The sequence below is a fragment of the Podarcis erhardii genome (assembly GCF_964252035.2).
Source record: "Podarcis erhardii genome assembly, chromosome: 8".
NCBI lineage: Eukaryota > Metazoa > Chordata > Lepidosauria > Squamata > Lacertidae > Podarcis > Podarcis erhardii.
The window spans coordinates 11,384,229-11,401,538 of record NC_138499.1 but is presented as its reverse complement, the minus strand read 5'-3'; the positions used below and the strand labels follow the sequence as shown (position 1 = coordinate 11,401,538).

The 17,310-nt window shown below is 46.2% G+C and overlaps 1 protein-coding gene across 1 annotated transcript in view; it reads right to left on the bottom strand.

The window, feature by feature from the left end:
• The window catches only part of HHLA1 (HHLA1 neighbor of OC90), a 38,745-nt gene that overhangs the window by 5,063 nt on the left and 16,372 nt on the right, over positions 1–17,310 (bottom strand). The window contains exons 12-15 of the mRNA XM_081874349.1: positions 15,040–15,279; positions 11,310–11,387; positions 9,028–9,099; positions 7,425–7,499 (exon numbers count right to left, since the gene is read on the bottom strand). Coding sequence (XP_081730475.1) covers positions 7,425–7,499; positions 9,028–9,099; positions 11,310–11,387; positions 15,040–15,279 — 465 coding nt within the window. The remainder of the gene's footprint in view (positions 1–7,424; positions 7,500–9,027; positions 9,100–11,309; positions 11,388–15,039; positions 15,280–17,310) is intronic.

Below are 17,310 nucleotides of genomic sequence, written 5' to 3'. Positions count from 1 at the left end.
GGCCATGTGACAACAGCACAGCCTGCAGCCATGCCAGGAACCATGCCTTCAGAACCATTTGTCCAATTTTATGGAACTCCCTTCCATCATCATCATCATCATTTTATTTACAGATAGGTAGCCGTGTTGGTCTGCCATAGTCAAAACAAAAAAAATTCCTTCCAGTAGCACCTTAAAGACCAACTAAGTCAGTTCTTGGTATGAGCTTTCGTGTGCATGCACACTTCTTCAGATACCAATCATTTTAGATACCATCATTTTATTTGTATAAATAAATCATTTTATTTGTATGTCGTCTTTCCATAGTTCAAACAGTGCTCAAGGCGGCTTAAAACATGACAAGATTTACATAATTACCAACATAAAAAAAGTCATAAACAATAAATAAAGGTAAAGGTAAAGGGACCCCTGACCATTAGGTCCAGTCGCGGACGACTCTGGGGTTGCAGCGCTCATCTCGCTTTACTGGCCAAGGGAGCCGGCGTACCACTTCCGGGTCATATGGCCAGCATGACTAAGCCGCTTCTGGCGGACCAGAGCAGCACGCGGAAACGCCGTTTACCTTCCTGCTGGAGCGGTACCTATTTATCTACTTGCACTTAGATGTGCTTTCAAACTGCTAGGTTGGCAGGAGCAGGGACTGAGCAACGGGAGCTCACCCTGTGGTGGGGATTCTAACTGCCAGTCTTCTGATCAACAAGCCCTAGGCTCTGTGGTTTAACCCACAGCGCCACCCACGTCCAATAAATAAAAATAAATAAAGCACATCAAAAGGTACACAACCAAATGGAAAACAATTTCCACATAAAACATAAAAACTACAACTAAAAATACAACATTGATATCAGTAACAATATAAAATGACATAGATAAAAAATAAAAACAATATTAAAGAAGCCCTCTCTGTCGAGCAACAGCAGCAGCAGCAGTCCTTTCTGGAGCCTGTCAGGCCCCACCCCAAGCCCAGTGGAGAGAGGCAGGGCAGTCATTCCAGTTGAGGACAGACAGACCCCATCCCTGTTGAACTTCCGGCACCTACTGAAGACTGTTCCACCAGGCGTTTTAATTGAAGTCCGGTTTTATAGTTGGGACTGTTTATTTGTGGGGTTTTTTTTTTACCTCTTCTTTATTGCATTTCTTATACGCTTTAGAGACAATCATAGTTAAAGCCGGATATAAATGGCTTAAATAAATAAAACATTCAAGAGCAACGCACATGAACAGTTTTATTGACAGTTTCTTAGGTTGAAAGTGATTTGCCCATAACTTGCAAACTGCCTAGGGGCCATCTTGTCAACTGGGCAGCACTTCATGGGCAAGTGACAGAATTCAGAATATAACACGTTTATTCATTTTCTTACATATATATCCCACTTCCCATCCACCATGGAGCCCAAGCAGCATACATGTGGTTCCTAGGTGGTCTGCTACCTGGGCACTGACCAGACCGAGATCTTCAGCAAACAGGTGGTCCATTGTGTCTTCAAACTGTACCTTGGGACCCTAGAGGTCATTCTCTATAGTCCCAGTCTCTATCCACATAGGACAAAAATAACTGGTTCAATTTTCGTATAATATTAATGAATCAAAGGAATATGATGGATGCAATCTCATTATCTCCTTCTGTAAAATGATTCCTTTGGGATGATGGCTTGGGAGGTGAGGCTTTATTCAGTCTTGATCAGTGATCTGAAGAGAGCCTTTTCATTTTCATTTATTTACTCAAGAGTGTTAGCTTTCTTAAAAAACTTTAGAAGCATCTCCTTTGGCAAAGGGAGGAGACTTGCAGCTTCATCACATGGCAGGTACCAACTCTGTCCCACCATCTCATTATGTTCCTGTAGAGAAACCAGAGATAATGGATCATTTTTTGGGGGGGCCATTTTAAGGTGAAGAGGATGTTCTTCAAAGCTGAGAATGTTCACATACACATTTACCTTCTTCCAGGGACAACAGCCTCATTCTTCTCAGAAGTATCCGCCCCTCGTCACCTGCCTGAAAGAAATAGTTGTGTCCCAGTGAACAAAATATATGCTTTAAGTGGATGAAAGCCAAAAGGAGCAAGGGAAAAGTAGAGAAGACAATGGATTACCTTGCTATCATTTCCAGACATGAAGGAGAAAGTATTTTCAATCCATGCTTTCGTCCCCCCAAGACTTAAGACCGATGTTCTGCTTAGAACAGAAGTTGCAAAGATGGCATGTTGACAGCCTGCAAAGGTAACTCACTCTGGATTTCTGTTATACCATTGTTTTGTTATGGTGGTATGTGTTTTTTGCGTTTCTATATTGTAAACCACCCTGCGACCCTTGGATGAAGGACAGTATAGAAATACAGTCGTACCTCAAGTTACGTTACCTTCGGGTAAAGTAATTTTGAGTGGCAAACGCGGCAACCCGGGTTTCGCTTCGCGCATGCTCAGAAACGCTCTATCATGCCGTGCGCATGCACAGAAGTGGTGCCTCTGGATACGGACTTTTCAGGGTAAGTACGGACCCCCGGAATGAATTGAGTTTGTATCTGGAGGGTCCACCATATAGTATAAAAGGACAGTATAGTAAATCAAATTTACATGTTCCTGTCAGTAGCCATTTTGCTTTGGGCAGCCTATGGTGGGCTGGTTTTGCTGTCCTCATTTCAAAATGATAAGGAGTGGCTCCACATCAGCAAGTGTGCTACGAGGCAGAAAAAGCAGCTTTATACCAGGGTAGGGACCATGCCTCAGTCCAAGGACCACCTTCCTTTGTGCAGAACCTTCCAGAAACCATACGCCTGTGTGGAGCAATGGGTGCCACTCTTACTTTTGTTCAATGGGCATAAAAGTAAGAGTGCCAGGCAAAAGTACTTGAGGTTGGGCACAGAACAAGACAAATGTACTTGAGGTGGGCACAGAACAGGGTCGGCGAAAGTTGTGCCCCGAGGAGAGAATTTTAGAGGCCCAGAGGTCTACATTTAGCCCACCCTTACACAACTTCCAACTGCCACGAAAATACTGGGATCATCACAAAAACCCTCACGCTGTCATGGCTTTCCACCTTTCCACACAGAGTCCTGAATGCCCCAGCATCCTTCCCTTCTGTACAGCGTTTCAGTGTGTTACTAGAAGGCTAGATCTGTGTGTCCCTTCCCACCGCTCACTCAATATGGCGCCACTTCCTGTTCTTGTGAAAACAAGATCTGGGGCACACGAACACGCCTAAGAAAGTTTGTCACTGTTTTCCTCAGTTGGTCAGTTTCCCATAAAGAAAGCGATGTGTGAGGGAGCAAAGGGGCAGGACTTGTCCATGAGGCTGGTGCCATGGTGCCAAGGGGAAGAGCAGACATTGCAGTCGCTTGGCTCTGGCTTGTTTCGTTCGGCCGCTGTGTCTGCATTCCTGCCACAGCCTCTGAGGAAGAGGTGTGCAGGGGGACAGCGACACTGATGTCGAATGTGTCTCTATTTTCATCTGAGGAATATGGGAGGGCATGCCCTTGCTATATACCAAGGCAAAGAAAGCACAGCTCCATCCATCTAGCCCAGTAGTTTGTTCTCTGACTGATAATGACTCAGGGGTAGCCAAGATGACAGCAGTTCCCATCATACCTGACCATTGGCCATGCTGGCTGGGCCTGACAGGATTTGGAGTCCAACAATATCCAGAGGGCACCAAAATTGGCTACCCCTGCTCCAGGGTCTCAAGCAGGAAGGTGTTTGCCCAGTCCTGCTACACGGAGGTCCTTATGAATGGAGATGCCTGGGATTGAACCTCGAACCTTCTACATGCCAAGCATGCACCCTGCCACAAAGTTACAATTCGATGACCTGTACCTTTGGTGTTGTTTTTTTTTTTTTTTTACCAGCCGTCTATTCAGCTGAAAAGCAGACTGCAGAGAAACATGAGAGAAGCAAACCTGGCGATACGCTTGAGCCATTTGCCCCTGCTTCTTTCCACTCAAGCCCCCAAATCCCTGCAGTCCAAGAAACAAGTCCCATGCCACAGTTTAACTACCCAATGGCTCAGTACTCAAATAGTAATGTAATTGCATTTCCAACATTCGATCAAGCGTATATATATATATATATATAGGCACAACCAAGCCAAATCCAGCATTCTGAAGAACCACATATTCCAGTGGGAAGTTTAAAACACATACTTCCTTTCTTCCCATTCAACTCCATGAGGTTGCCGTTGCAATCCTATACCCAACCTTACTGGCACTTAGAGGGGCTTCCACACAGCAATTTATTGTGGACGCGATGCTAGTCGATCCTGCAGATATTTTGTGTGTGTGTGCAGCATCCAGAAGATGTCGTCCTCACCCAAAATGGTGCCCCACACAATTGCCTTATTTAATCTGGGTTTACTGATTCTACAGCATGCAACTCACAGAGGGTCTCAGAGGTACCCCAGTCTTCATTCACTGATAAAGGTGTCAACAGCCTACGGACCACCCTGAAGGACTCTGCTGGGCTATTACTCAAGGAAAGATTAAGACTAAGAATAAGAATTTCAAATGATGATGATGATTGGACCCATTTGAGTGGACATTTTAAGATTGCTCTGTTAATAAAGGTAAAGGGACCCCTGACCATTAGGTCCAGTTGTGACTGACTCTGAGGTTGCAGAGTTCATCTCGCTTTATTGGCCGAGGGAGCTGGCGTACAGCTTCTGGGTCATGTGGCCAGCATGACTAAACCGCTTCTGGTGACCCAAAGCAGTTCACAGAAAGGCCGTTTACCTTCCTGCCGGAGTGGTACCTATTTATCTACTTGCACTTTGATGTGCTTCCGAACTGCTAGGTTGGCAGGAGCAGGGACCAAGCAACGGGAGCTCACCCCATCACGGGGATTCGAACCGCTGACCTTCTGATCGGCAAATCTTAGCAATTTCGGTTGGGTAGCCTCTACATGGGATACATCAGCCTCGCCACTTGAATTTCTGCTTGCTCTGCAGGCATTAATGTCAAAGGAGGGTGCCCAGGGTGGAGGATGTGTGTAGAGACAGCTCTTCAGAGACGGATCAAGTTAAAGTTCACTCAATGGCTTGAAACAGAATCTCCCTCCTCAAGGATTTGGGCTTGTGCACAACACTGCATCCCATTGTGACAAAAAGATGGCCCAGAGGGAAGATGCAGCCAAAGGGGACACCTCTGGGATACCTTCTCCGGGGAATGTGAGCTTCAGAGTTCAGCTGATGCAAGAATGTAGCTGGAGAAGCTCCTCTCCTTTTTCAAGCAAGGGAACACAGCCCATGGATTTAATTGAGGCAAGATGCTCCAGATGCTTTTGCTTATCAGCTTCCCCTTTCTTTCCTGGACAGATCTTGCTGGATACAGAGCAATAGTGGCTTGCTGCCAGCCACTACACATGATGTGGTGGGTGGCGGCAGAGGCAAAAGGGGGCAAAAAAAATATGTAAATTTTACCTGTGTGCAGTGGGCTAGTTTCTCCATACCCCCACCTCTGCCTTCCAACCATGCAAGCAATCACCAGCAAGGTGTGTGTAGGGTTGCCATTTGTCCTGGAATTCCTGGACATATCCTCATTTGGGAGTCCTACATGCCCATTCGGGGGGAATTTTTACATCTCAAAGCAAATCTCCTGGATTTAGTGTTAATTTTTGTGAGCAGGCAGCTCTGGGTCTGGCTATATATTTTTAAATTTATTATTTATACCCCACCCATCTGGCTGGGCTTCCCCAGCCACTCTGGGCAGCCTCCAACAAAATATTAAAATACAGTAATACATCAAGCTTTAAAAGCTTCCCTAAACAGGGCTGCCTTCAGATGTCTTCTAAAAGTCTGATAGTTGTTGTTCTCTTTGACATCTGGTGGGAGGGCGTTCCACAGGGCAGGTGCCACTACCAAGAAGGCCCTCTGCCTGGTTCCCTCTAACTTGGCTTCTTGCAGTGTGGGAACCACCAGAGGGCGCTCGGCACTGGACCTCAGTGTCTGGGTAGAACAATTGTGGTGGAGACGCTCCTTCAGATATACTGGACAGGCTGGCTATCATGTGATTGCCCCCCAAAAAGCTCAACAACTTTTTGTGTCTGGGTTTTTATCTCTTGAAATATAGCAACCCTAGGTGTGTGGCCTGCAGAGAGCATCAGGGGCCAGGCAGAGGGACCTGGAGAGCCGCATTCAGCTCCAGGCCAGAGATTCCCCACCTCTGCTATGCTCAGTCATCCTTAATCCACACAGGGAGCCTAAGTACTGCTAATGGGTTGTATGGAAGATGCCCACACAAGTATAGCTTGTCTGCCACAGGCTCTGTACAGGGGTACGTGAATGCATGCATGCCAGGGGTGCAGCCAAAATGCCCTCTGGTGCCCCCCTCCAAAATTGGTGAGCTTTGGGGTCCTTATTTTGAAGCTTGCAAGCTGAATGCATAGCATTATTATTATTATTATTATTATTATTATTATTATTACCCTCTCATCCACCTAGAGATTCAAGCTCTCTCCCTGGCACCTGGATTGGGGACAGGCAGCCCTGGAACTCATGTCAGCCCTGGAACTCTGGCATCCCTTTTACATATTGCATTTTAAGATGAAGTAGTAAAAGGTAAAGGGACCCCTGACCATTAGGCCCATTTGTGACCAACTCTAGGGTTGCGGCGCTCATCTCGCTTTATTGGCCGAGGGAGCCGGCGTACAGCTTCCGGGTCATGTGGCCAGCATGACTAAGCCGCTTCTGGCAAACCAGAGCAGTGCACAGAAATGCCATTTACCTTCCCGCCGGAGCGGTACCTACGGTATTTATCTACTCGCACTTTGACGTGCTTTCGAACTGCTAGGTTGGCAGGAGCAGGGACCGAGCAACGGGAGCTCACCCCGTCGCGGGGATTCAAACCGCCAACCTTCTGATCGGCAAGTCCTAGGCTCTGTGGTTTAACCCACAGTGCCACCCATGTCCCGCAAGATGAAGTAGTGGGATGGCGTTAAACATGCTTTTAACCTCCTCCTCTCAAACCCTAAAAGCTCAGCTTATGAAGCCAAACTTGGAGGTGATATTTTTTGCAGTTAAAGGGCAGTTCCTGGACCCCAAATTGGCCCCAACCCCGTTTCCCTGTCAAATCCATGGCGGATGGAAAGTCTTGAGCAATGATGCTTTGGTTTTCCTTCTGCAGCTGAAGAACCCTGAAACAAGCCAACTTTTTTCCAGCCTGAGGCAAATTCACTGGCACAGATGAATTAGCTGCAGGATGAGACACTTGGTGCATTTGTAAAATTCCCAAACACAAATGAATATGGGGCATTTGCAAAGTTGGATATCTTTGAAGTTGGGATAATATGTGTAGGATCTACAGTAAAGAAAGCTATGGGAACTCATTAAAAAGAAAGAAAAAGATTTGCACGCATGGCAGTAAACAAACTTAGCCTGGTAGCAGTTAGCCATATATGGTCTACGTTTTATAGCAAATTAGCACAAGACATAGGTACTTACTGGAGGGCACCTTTAGTAAAATGCCCGGCCTTTGTTGTGGCGTAGATGCTGCAGGAAGAGGCATGTTTTCTGCCACTGAAATGAGGAACAGAACATAAAAGATCAGCTGGGCTGCAAGATATGGGTCATAATATAATGTTTGAAGACTGGGAAAGATTGTGGAAAACTGATTTAAAATTTACAGATTGTGGAACCCACCCTGTAGAACATCCTCCCATCAGATGTCAAGGATATAAACAAATACAGTGGTACCTTGGGTTAAATATTTAATTCGTTCCAGAGGTCTGTTCTTAACCTGAAACTGTTTTAACCTGAAGCACCACTTTAGCTAATGGAGCCTCCACGATTTCTGTTCTCATCCTGAAGCAAAGTTCTTAACCCGAGGTACTATTTCTGGGTTAGCGGAATCTGTAACCTGAAGCGTATGTGACCCGAGGTACCACTGTACAAATAATCTGCCCTGGCTGAGAGATGCCCGTGCATCCTCATGGGGCCGGTCTTTTCTGCAACCTGATCCTGCAGAATGCAGATAACCATGTGGGTTGGTGAGATTGTGTGGATCTTTGCAGAACGTGCAGAACCATGTGTCACTATTCCAGGCAACCAGCACCTTCTGCAAAGACTCGTGGGCCCACCCAGAGTCTTCAGATACAGCCTCTGGATGCCTTAGAACCTGCTGAAGGAACTTGATTCCCCATGGAGTTGCATGTCCATTCCTAAGAACCAGGAAAGGAAAGTGGACAAAGGCAATTAGAAGTGTATTTTTGTCGAGCAAAAATCATCCCTGCATCCCAGCCTCCTCATACATGCAAATAGGGATGGATGGACCTGTCAGTTTCAACTGGTCCTGGAGGAAGAACTGTGAGGGGAGAGACTCCATCAGGCAAGGCCTCCTTCCACCTGCCTTGCCCCACACTCTAGTCTCTGCTTCTCAATTTGTATTGTATTATTTTATGTACTGTGGCTTGCCGTTGTTTTACTGATTATAGTTTAGAAATTATTTATCGTAACTGTTGAGTGGATTTCTGTTTAACTTTTATTTGTTATTGTTATTTAATACTATTCTAATGATTGTTGAATTTTACTTTTTTGATGTAGGTTGCCTATTTTAAAGTTTTATTATTATAACATTTTTGTATTGCGTTAGATTGTTATAAGATGGTGTAATACAATATGTGCATGTGGAGTATCTAATTGAAAAACTAATAAATATTATTTAGAGGGGGGGGGGAGATTGTTATAGGATGTACATTTTTTGTTTCTTCAGCTTGTAAACTGCCTTGAGTATTGTAAGATAGAAAGATGGTATACAAATTTTAAAAAATGATGATGATCTCAGTTTCCCCCCAATCTTAAATTCTATTTTCCACATTTGAATTGTTTAAAACAATAAATAAATTTTGAATTTCTAACTATTCTACTGAGAATTTGTCCCAAGAAATACATTTTTTTTGTATGCATTTTGGACTAATATACATACTTTTGCAACCATTTCCACTAATATATGCAGAAAGGCTGGAGCTAGGGCATGGCTTCCATCATCAAGAAATTTGCAAGATACACCAAAGTGTTGTGGGTTCCTTGCACTGCAAAATAAGCTCACCTGTCTGCATTGGGCGAGGTGCTTTGGTCCGTTTCAAAGAAGCTGGTCGCGTCCAGAACGTAAGGGCTTCAGCTGAAAAAGTAAAAGCAGAAACATGTATGCTCTTAATTACAGTGGCAAGAAGGAGTACTGTGATGGCCGGGGATTCGGACTCAGAGGCTAAACCTGAGGAATCCCAGCCTGCACAGGATTCCCCACCTCCAAAACCAGCTGAGCCGGGGCTGGGGCTTGAGCCTGAAGGGTCCTCACCTGGGCTGGATCCTCAGGTGCAGGCACCAGCTGAGTCTGCTCTGGCTCCTGAGGTGATGGAGGACCCATTGCCTGCAGGTGCTCCACTCTCAGCCCCGTCAGGGGAAGGTGAGGTTGCCTCTGGGTCCAGTAACCCTCCAGCCTCTCCTCAGCTGCAGAGTCTCAGGGCAGAGAGGCGGAGGGAACTAAGTTCCCGCAGGAGGAGTGCTCGCCTCCAGGCCAGGAGAGGCGAGTCACCTGTGGACCAGGGCTGCCCTATGCCTCGGGGCAGATAAAAGCCAGCCAGCCCAGTCCCAGGTTGCGGGAGCAACATTGTTGGTAGCCTGTTCCTGCCTGCACCCTGTCCTGCTCTTTTGCCAGAGTTTCTGACCCCACCCGACTCCCTGCCTTGCACCCAGCCACAGCTTTGATGGGCAGCCTCCATACCGCACCATCGACCTCGGACTGGACTCGGACCTCGCCTCTCGATTAGCCCCCGGGACCAGCACAAGTACTCTTGTAGCGCCAAGGGTTTCACAGCAGTTACATTACAGCAATTCCTCAAACAAGTTAAGAGAGGTGCAGGAGATTCTCCCACGAATCCAAAGGATGTGCAAATGAGGTTTTTTAGGTCCACGCAGGCTAACCCCATTCCCTGATGATGAGCCTAGTGAAACTTGTCAGCATTTTGGTACAGATTTCTCCATTGTTTATATGTAATTTTCTCTAAAATACACATTTTTGCGAAACTATTTCCCCATACGTAATGCATTCATGCATTTTCATTTCACTAATATATTTATGTGTACTGTATTTATTTTACCCTAGTATTTCTGTGGACATTGCTTGGCCACAGAACTGCAGTGGAAATAGAATAGAGGAGAATGAGGTGTGTTTAAGTTTGCATACTGTTTCGGCAAGCATAAATTCAGTGAGTTCAGCTTTAAATGCAAACTGAATTAATTTCCCCGCGTTCCTTGTTACTCGTGCTGAGATATCACAGGACTTCATCCATCACAGGCCTCCCCAAACTCGGTCCTCCAGATGTTTTGGGACTACAATTCCCATCATCCCTGACCACTGGTCCTGTTATCTAGGGGGGATGGGAGTTGTAGTCCCAAAACATCTGGAAGGCTGAGTTTGGGGTGCCTGATCCATCAGAAAATCCAGGCTCTGTTAATCCTTAAAATGACACACAAACAAACTTTGGATTGTTTTTGCTGCAAAGCCATTTCTGAGCTTGGGAGGAGAGGGTGTTGCGGGCTACCCCCTCCCACACACGCGGGGGCTGGCCTTTTGCCCCCGTGAGAACAAGGAATCCCCGGGTGTGCCTTCGACCCAGCCTGCCAATTGGCAGGCTGGGGAGGCGGGGCCTGGCCTATTTAAGGCCAGGCACGCCCGGGGACCGCCCTCTTTCCCCTTTCCCAGCTGAGCGGTTTTCCCATCCCACCCACCCTTTAGGATTAGCTAGCTATGACCTTGCTATGGACTTCGGTTGGTCACCGCAAGGGGCCTGGTAGGAATTTTTCCAAGTTGGCACACTTCAAGCCTTTTGGTTTTTTCGCCTACCTCGTAGCAAACGTCACAACTTCCGCGGTATTGGCAGTTAGGCATTGGCAGGGGTTAATTGTTATGCAAATGAATGGGGGGAAGGAAGTGCCATCACCTTCCCCCAATGAAAAGGGTAGTCCGGTAGAGGACTCCGGGGGGCGTTGCCTTGTCCGAAACCTAGGGAGGTAAGGGCCCCCAGCACGCCCCCCGAGCGGTGACACCTGTGGGATCCTAGTTGGCGTACTTCAACAGGACTCCCACGGCTTGTGGATAACCCTTCCCGGTCTCCATGCCGGGTAGTCGATAGGAGCCAATGCCTAAGGCCAATACCTTTCAATTCTGTAATCAATAAAGTTGTGGCCTTTTTATGCCCATTAACCTTAAATAATGTGTCCAGTGTCTTCATTTCACATGGGGGAGGGGACTTGCCACGCAAAAGAGTAACCCATGCAGGATCTTTCCAGTAGATTATTCAGACATTTTCATAGACAATCTCTACTCACAGGGAGGAGGGCGGGTCTTCAACGCATCCTGTACTTGCTCTATGGAAGGAGAAGCCAACGGTAAAGGAATCCCTGTTGCTGAAAGGGTTGAATGTTAAAATTAGTTGCCTCTGATCTGAACTGAATTTAAACATTGCATGGTTTATATCTATGAGAGATAAACATGGACTAAATCTGATGTGGGGTTCTTAAACTGGAGCATCTTCGTAAATTTTCAGATCAGCTTAAAAAGAGAGAACCGATCTCAATTCTTAGGAAGTTTACTGTGTACATATATTTTCTTAAGTACTGGAAACTTTGCTTTAAAAATAATAATCACCATCTGAAATATATTCTGAGTAGAGAGTGGATTTCATGCTCTTTATTCAGCTCATAGTGGTGAGGAGGAATGAATGAAAGTCCCCTCAAAGTATCTGCTTTATATACATTATTTACACAACGGGCTGCACATGATTGGCTAATTCTGGAATTCTACTGTAAGCCAATCAGGTTGTGGATTCACTTATATCTGAAGAATGATTGGGTGGTTCCTGCCAACCAATCATACTGCTGCATTGTTCTAGGACCAATCAGACTGCTGCATTTTGGATCCTATTCAACTCAGTACATAACACCATCATCAGATTATTTGGCTGAAATGGCATTTCCTCCCATCTTTTGTTTAGATTGGGATAGTCAATGTGGTAACCTCCATATGACATTATTGGGTTGTATCTCACATCTTCCCTGACTGTTGCCTATGTCAGCAGGGTCTTATGGGAGATAGAGTTCAGCAACATTTAGAAGGCAATACATTGACTGGTCCTATTTTAGATTATGTTGGGGGGAGTTGGGGGGGAAGGACCCCAAAATAATATCAAGATAACTGTAGCTGGAAATACAATCACGCTTTAAAACAAAGTCATAAAGGTTCTGTTATGTACTGAGTTGAATAGGATCCAAACTGCAGCAGTCTGATTGGTCCTAGAACAATAGGATCCAAATTGCAGCAGTCTGATTGGTCCTAGAACAATAGGATTCAGAATGCAGCAGTCTGATTGGTCCTAGAACAATGCAGCAGTATGATTGGTTGGCAGGAACCACCCAATCATTCTCCGGATATAAGTGAATCCACAACCTGATTGGCTTACAGTAGAATTCCAGAATTAGCCAATCATGTGCAGCCCATTGTGTAAATAATGTATATAAAGCAGATACTTTGAGGGGACTTTCATTCATTCCTCCTCACCACTATGAGCTGAATAAAGAGCATGAAATCACTTTGCGACTCTGAGTATATTTCAGGTTCCCAAACTGTTGGATTTTAATCTCGTACAAATAAGATTCAAACTGCATGGACACCCAGGAATAAAAGGGTGCAATCTTGTGTACAAGGTACCAGAATCCTTCAACAAAATGAATATTTTCCCCCATGAGGATCTACACTGAATATATACCCACAGAGCTTCCTGATTCATACACAATAACCCATTTAGCCATGCATGCATATCACATGATTGCAGATGATCCACCAATAAATGGGTGAATTAACTACAGTGGTACCTCGGGTTACAGACGCTTCAGGTTACAGACTCCACTAACCCAGAAATATTACCTTGGGTAATAATAATAATAATAATAATAATAATAATAATAATAATAATATATACCCCACCCATCTGGCTGGCTTCCCCAGCCACTCTGGGTGGCTTTCAACAAAATATAGTAATCCATCAAACATTAAAAGCTCCCCTAAACAGGGCTGCTTTCAGATGTCTTTTAAAAGTCTGGTAGTTGTTGTTCTCTTTGACATCTGGTGGGAGGGTGTTCCACAGGGAGGGCGCCACTACCAAGAAGGCCCTCTGCCTGGTCCCCTGTAACTTGGCTTCTCACAGCAAGGGAACCGCCAGAAGGCCCTCGGCGCTGGACCTCAGTGTTCAGGCAGAATGATGGTTTGCTTTGCTTCAGGATGAGAACAGAAATCGTGCGGCGGCAGCGTGGCGGCAGCGGGAGGCCCCATTAGCTAAAGTGGTACCTTTAGGTTAAGAACACTTTCAGGTTAAGAACAGACCTCCAGAACAAATTAAGTTCTTAACCCGAGGTACCACTGTACAACAAAATGTTTTGCACCTGAGGCAATATGCGGGTTGCATCTGTGATGCTAGACTCATCGTGCCTCCTTCATAGACGTGACTCATTGCTTCCTGCTGTTGTCACCAAATGATTAACATGAAGGTTGGTGGTTCAAGCACACCCAGGGACAGTCTTTGGGAGGATTCCTGCATTGCTGGGGGTTGGATTAGATAACTCTCAGGCTCCCTTCCAAATCTACAATTCTATGATTCTAAGAAGTATCATATAACACCACCAGCTGAGTCCCTGTTGAACTGGGATGGGCATATCTCTGGCTGAGCCAAGGATGAGAAACTTAAGGTGGCACAGACAGCTGTTTAAGGAAACTCGCAAGTTCAGCCAGAGATCTGCTGGATCCTAACCTGCTCATCCTGGTGGATCTGGCTATAGGATTCCTCCCAAAGTGTTTCTAAAGCTGAGTACAGTACCCTGTATACAGGCACGTCCAACAGGTAGATTGTGATCTACCGGTAGATCACTGGACGTCTGTGGTAGATCACTGCTAGATCATTGGCTCACCTCAAAGAAGCTCAACAATTTTGACCTGAAGCCCTAAAAATGGGGCTTTCCCTCTGAAATATACTCAGAGTCGAGAGTGGATTTCATGCTCTTTATTCAGCTCATAGTGGTGAGGAGGAATGGAAGTTCCCCCAGAATGTCTGCTTTATATACATTGTTTACACAATGGGCCCCACGTGGCTGGCTAATTCTGGGATTCACCTGTAGGCCAATCAGGTTGTGGATTCACTTCCACCTGGAGCTGGATTGGGTGGCTCCTGTGGACCAATCAGACCGCTGCATTCTGGATCCTATTGTTCTAGAATCAATCAGACTGCTGCATTCTGAATTCTATTGTTCTATGGCCAATCAGATTGCTGCATTTTTCGGAAATGACCGGCAGAATCCGAGACCAGGGAGAAGAGTTGGTGGAAGAAGATTGGAAGAAATTTAAAATCTATCTACAGAAACGCTGTAAAATTTTTGAATGTTAATGAGTTTGAAATGAAATGAAGTGGTTCTAGTAATAAGGTAAAATAAGAATATGCAAGAATGGATTGATATTAGATGAAAATTTGAAGCTATAATTTGTGAGGATAAACAATTAAGGGTAAATTAATAGGGTATGAATTTGCTGAACCAATTTTTAAATGGAATACAGAAAAGGGAGGTGTGAGGAAGTCAGGAAAATAAGTAAATGAATGGTAAGAAATTAAAAAGAGGGATTTTTAATTTTTATTTTTTATTTTTCTCTTTATGATAAATTTTGGTTTTTGTATTTTTCTTGTGTTTTCTGTTTATCGTTCTGTTGAAAATTTAATAAATAATAATAATAATAATAATAATAATAATAATAATAATAATAATTTAAAAAACAACAACAACAGACTGCTGCATTTTGGATCCTATTCAACTCAGTACATAACACCCTCCTAAAAAAAAGCTCTACAACTTTGACCTGAACCCCACAAAAGGGGGTAGATCACTGCCAGTTTTTAACTCTGCGAGTAGATCACAGTCTCTTGGGAGTTGACCACCCCTGCTGTATACAAAGCAAGGTTTGCTTATATTCACAGTGGGCATCTATCATCCCTCTGCTTCCCACACTCTGAATGCTCACTTGGCACTGGCTGCGTTCCAGGCAGAATCCCATAGCTCAAAGGAGGCAAGGAAGAAGCCATCGCAGTAGGTGAGACTGCCCATTCATTCTCAGCATCCGTCTGCAGCCATGAGGACTCTTGGAAAGACGAAGCCTCAGCACCTTTCAAGCCAGGAGTCTGTTGCCACATGGTGAACGGCGGCGAGGATGTCCCATCACCTTTTGCAGCAATGGTCCATGATTGTGCAGGCATCTCTGGAGCTGAAAGATCAAGACGCATAACAGATAGGGTTGCCATATCTTGAAGAGCAAAAAAGAGGGCAGCATGAGCCGCTGCCAGCCCAAACTGGGGAAAGAGGCGTTCGGGGCAGCTGTCGCACTCGTGCACCTTTTGTGTGGACAGGCGGAGTCTCCCAAAACTCTAGGTGGCCCCTGTGTGGAATAATGACTTAAGACAACGTGCTATGGGGTTAAAATTGGCCACAACTTTATTATGTTTCAGATGTGGTTAGACCTTGGCTCAGGCATGGGGCGTTTATCCCTCCCAGTCCCCTGCCAGAGATCTGGGGAACATCAGGGTTATCCAGAGTGTGTGGGGGGGGTGGGCTGGCTCTGGAGAACATATGTTCAAGCAGAGAGAGCCCGCCCCCATTATGCCACAGTCGCAGGGGAGAGCAATGACAACCGCTCGGTGTACGGCCAAAGCCTCCCCTCAAAACAATCCCTTTAATGGGGAACTCTGGTATCGCCGCTGCAAAGAGGAGGGGGGCATGAGTAACCGCTACACACCCACCCCCGATTTAGGGAAGATAGACCACTAAAGGATTCCGCCCAAGGCCTGATACCATCAACATTTTGCTAAGGGAAAGGCAAACCTTTCCGGCCCCTCAACAGTGACCTTGATGTAGCAGTGCCCGCGTACCTGTGGAGGAATGGTTAACCTGCAAAAGAAGTCTTAACTGAGGGTGGGTAGGGTGGGAGAAGCTCTGGAGCCAACTGACGATTCCTAGGTGAGTTCCTCCCCCTATTGTGTGGGCAGATAGTCCCTCCCCCTACCTGGCCGGATCACCTTGGCAATGCCTCCCCAGGCAGGATTGGGCAACTGGCTGAGGTAGGCAGAGACCTTCAGGTATCCCACCTGGGGGGAGGCAAACCCAAGCCTGTGCTAATGGTGCCATATAGGGTCCCGGGGGCTGCGTGCGACCACGCAAAGGGTGCCCCCCATTTAATGTGGGGAGCGGTCATTTTCATGGCTCAGGCTGGCAGCAGCCACGGCACGAAAAGCAGCCCAAGGCACTACCAGTCCAAGAGGAGGCTCCTATCTGATCTTCACTGCAACAGCCTCACTCTGCTGTCCACTTCCGCTTCCGGATCACAGCACCCTCCTGAGCATGTGTGTGCCCCCAAACCCCTACCCCCCCAAATTTATACAAAAAACCCCAGGCAATTCCTTTAAAATTTAAAAATCTACCCGGATGGGCATGTTGGCACCCAAAAAGAGGACATGTCCGGGTTTTCCCGGACGTATGGCAACCCTAATAACAGATCCTGTGGGCTCACTGAAAAGCCTGTCCAAGAGTCCTGTGGACAAACCTTGGTCTTTTCATTGCGTGTGGTGGAAAGGCAAGGGCAACAATCCTGTGCACAGTTATATGGGAATACAGTCATATCTTGGGTTACAGATGCTTTGGGTTGTGCATTTTCGGGTTGCGCACCGTGGTGAACCTTCCGCGTTTCGGCGCTTGCACATGCACAGAAGCACCGGATTGCAACCCGCGCTTGTGCAGGCGCGGCGCTGCGGGTTGTGTACATGCCTCCTCCTGCACAGATCATGTTCACAACCTGAGTCTCCACTGTTTGTCCTATTCCCATGAGCCAGGAGCGTGAACTGCCCAAGCCCTGAAAAATGGACATTCCATGGGAGAGGCAAGGGACTGAGCAAGCCGGGGGTACTTACTCTGAATCTTAACTCTGTTCAGCTCAGTCACATGAACTGGCAACCTGGTGGGACTTATGGTGGAACTCAAATGCTATTTTAAAGGCTTGTTTTCCTACTTCCAGTGCAAGTAGATAAATAGGTACTGCTCCGGTGGGAAGGTAAACGGCGTGTGCTGCTCTGGTTTCCATTGTGCCAGAAGCAGCTTAGTCCTGCTGGCCACATGACCCAGAAAAACTCTGTGGACAAATGCCGGCTCCCTCAGCCTATAAAGTGAGATGAGTACCGCAACCCCAGAATCGTCTGCAACTGGACTTAACTGGCAGGGGTCCTTTACCTTTACCTTTCCTCTGCCA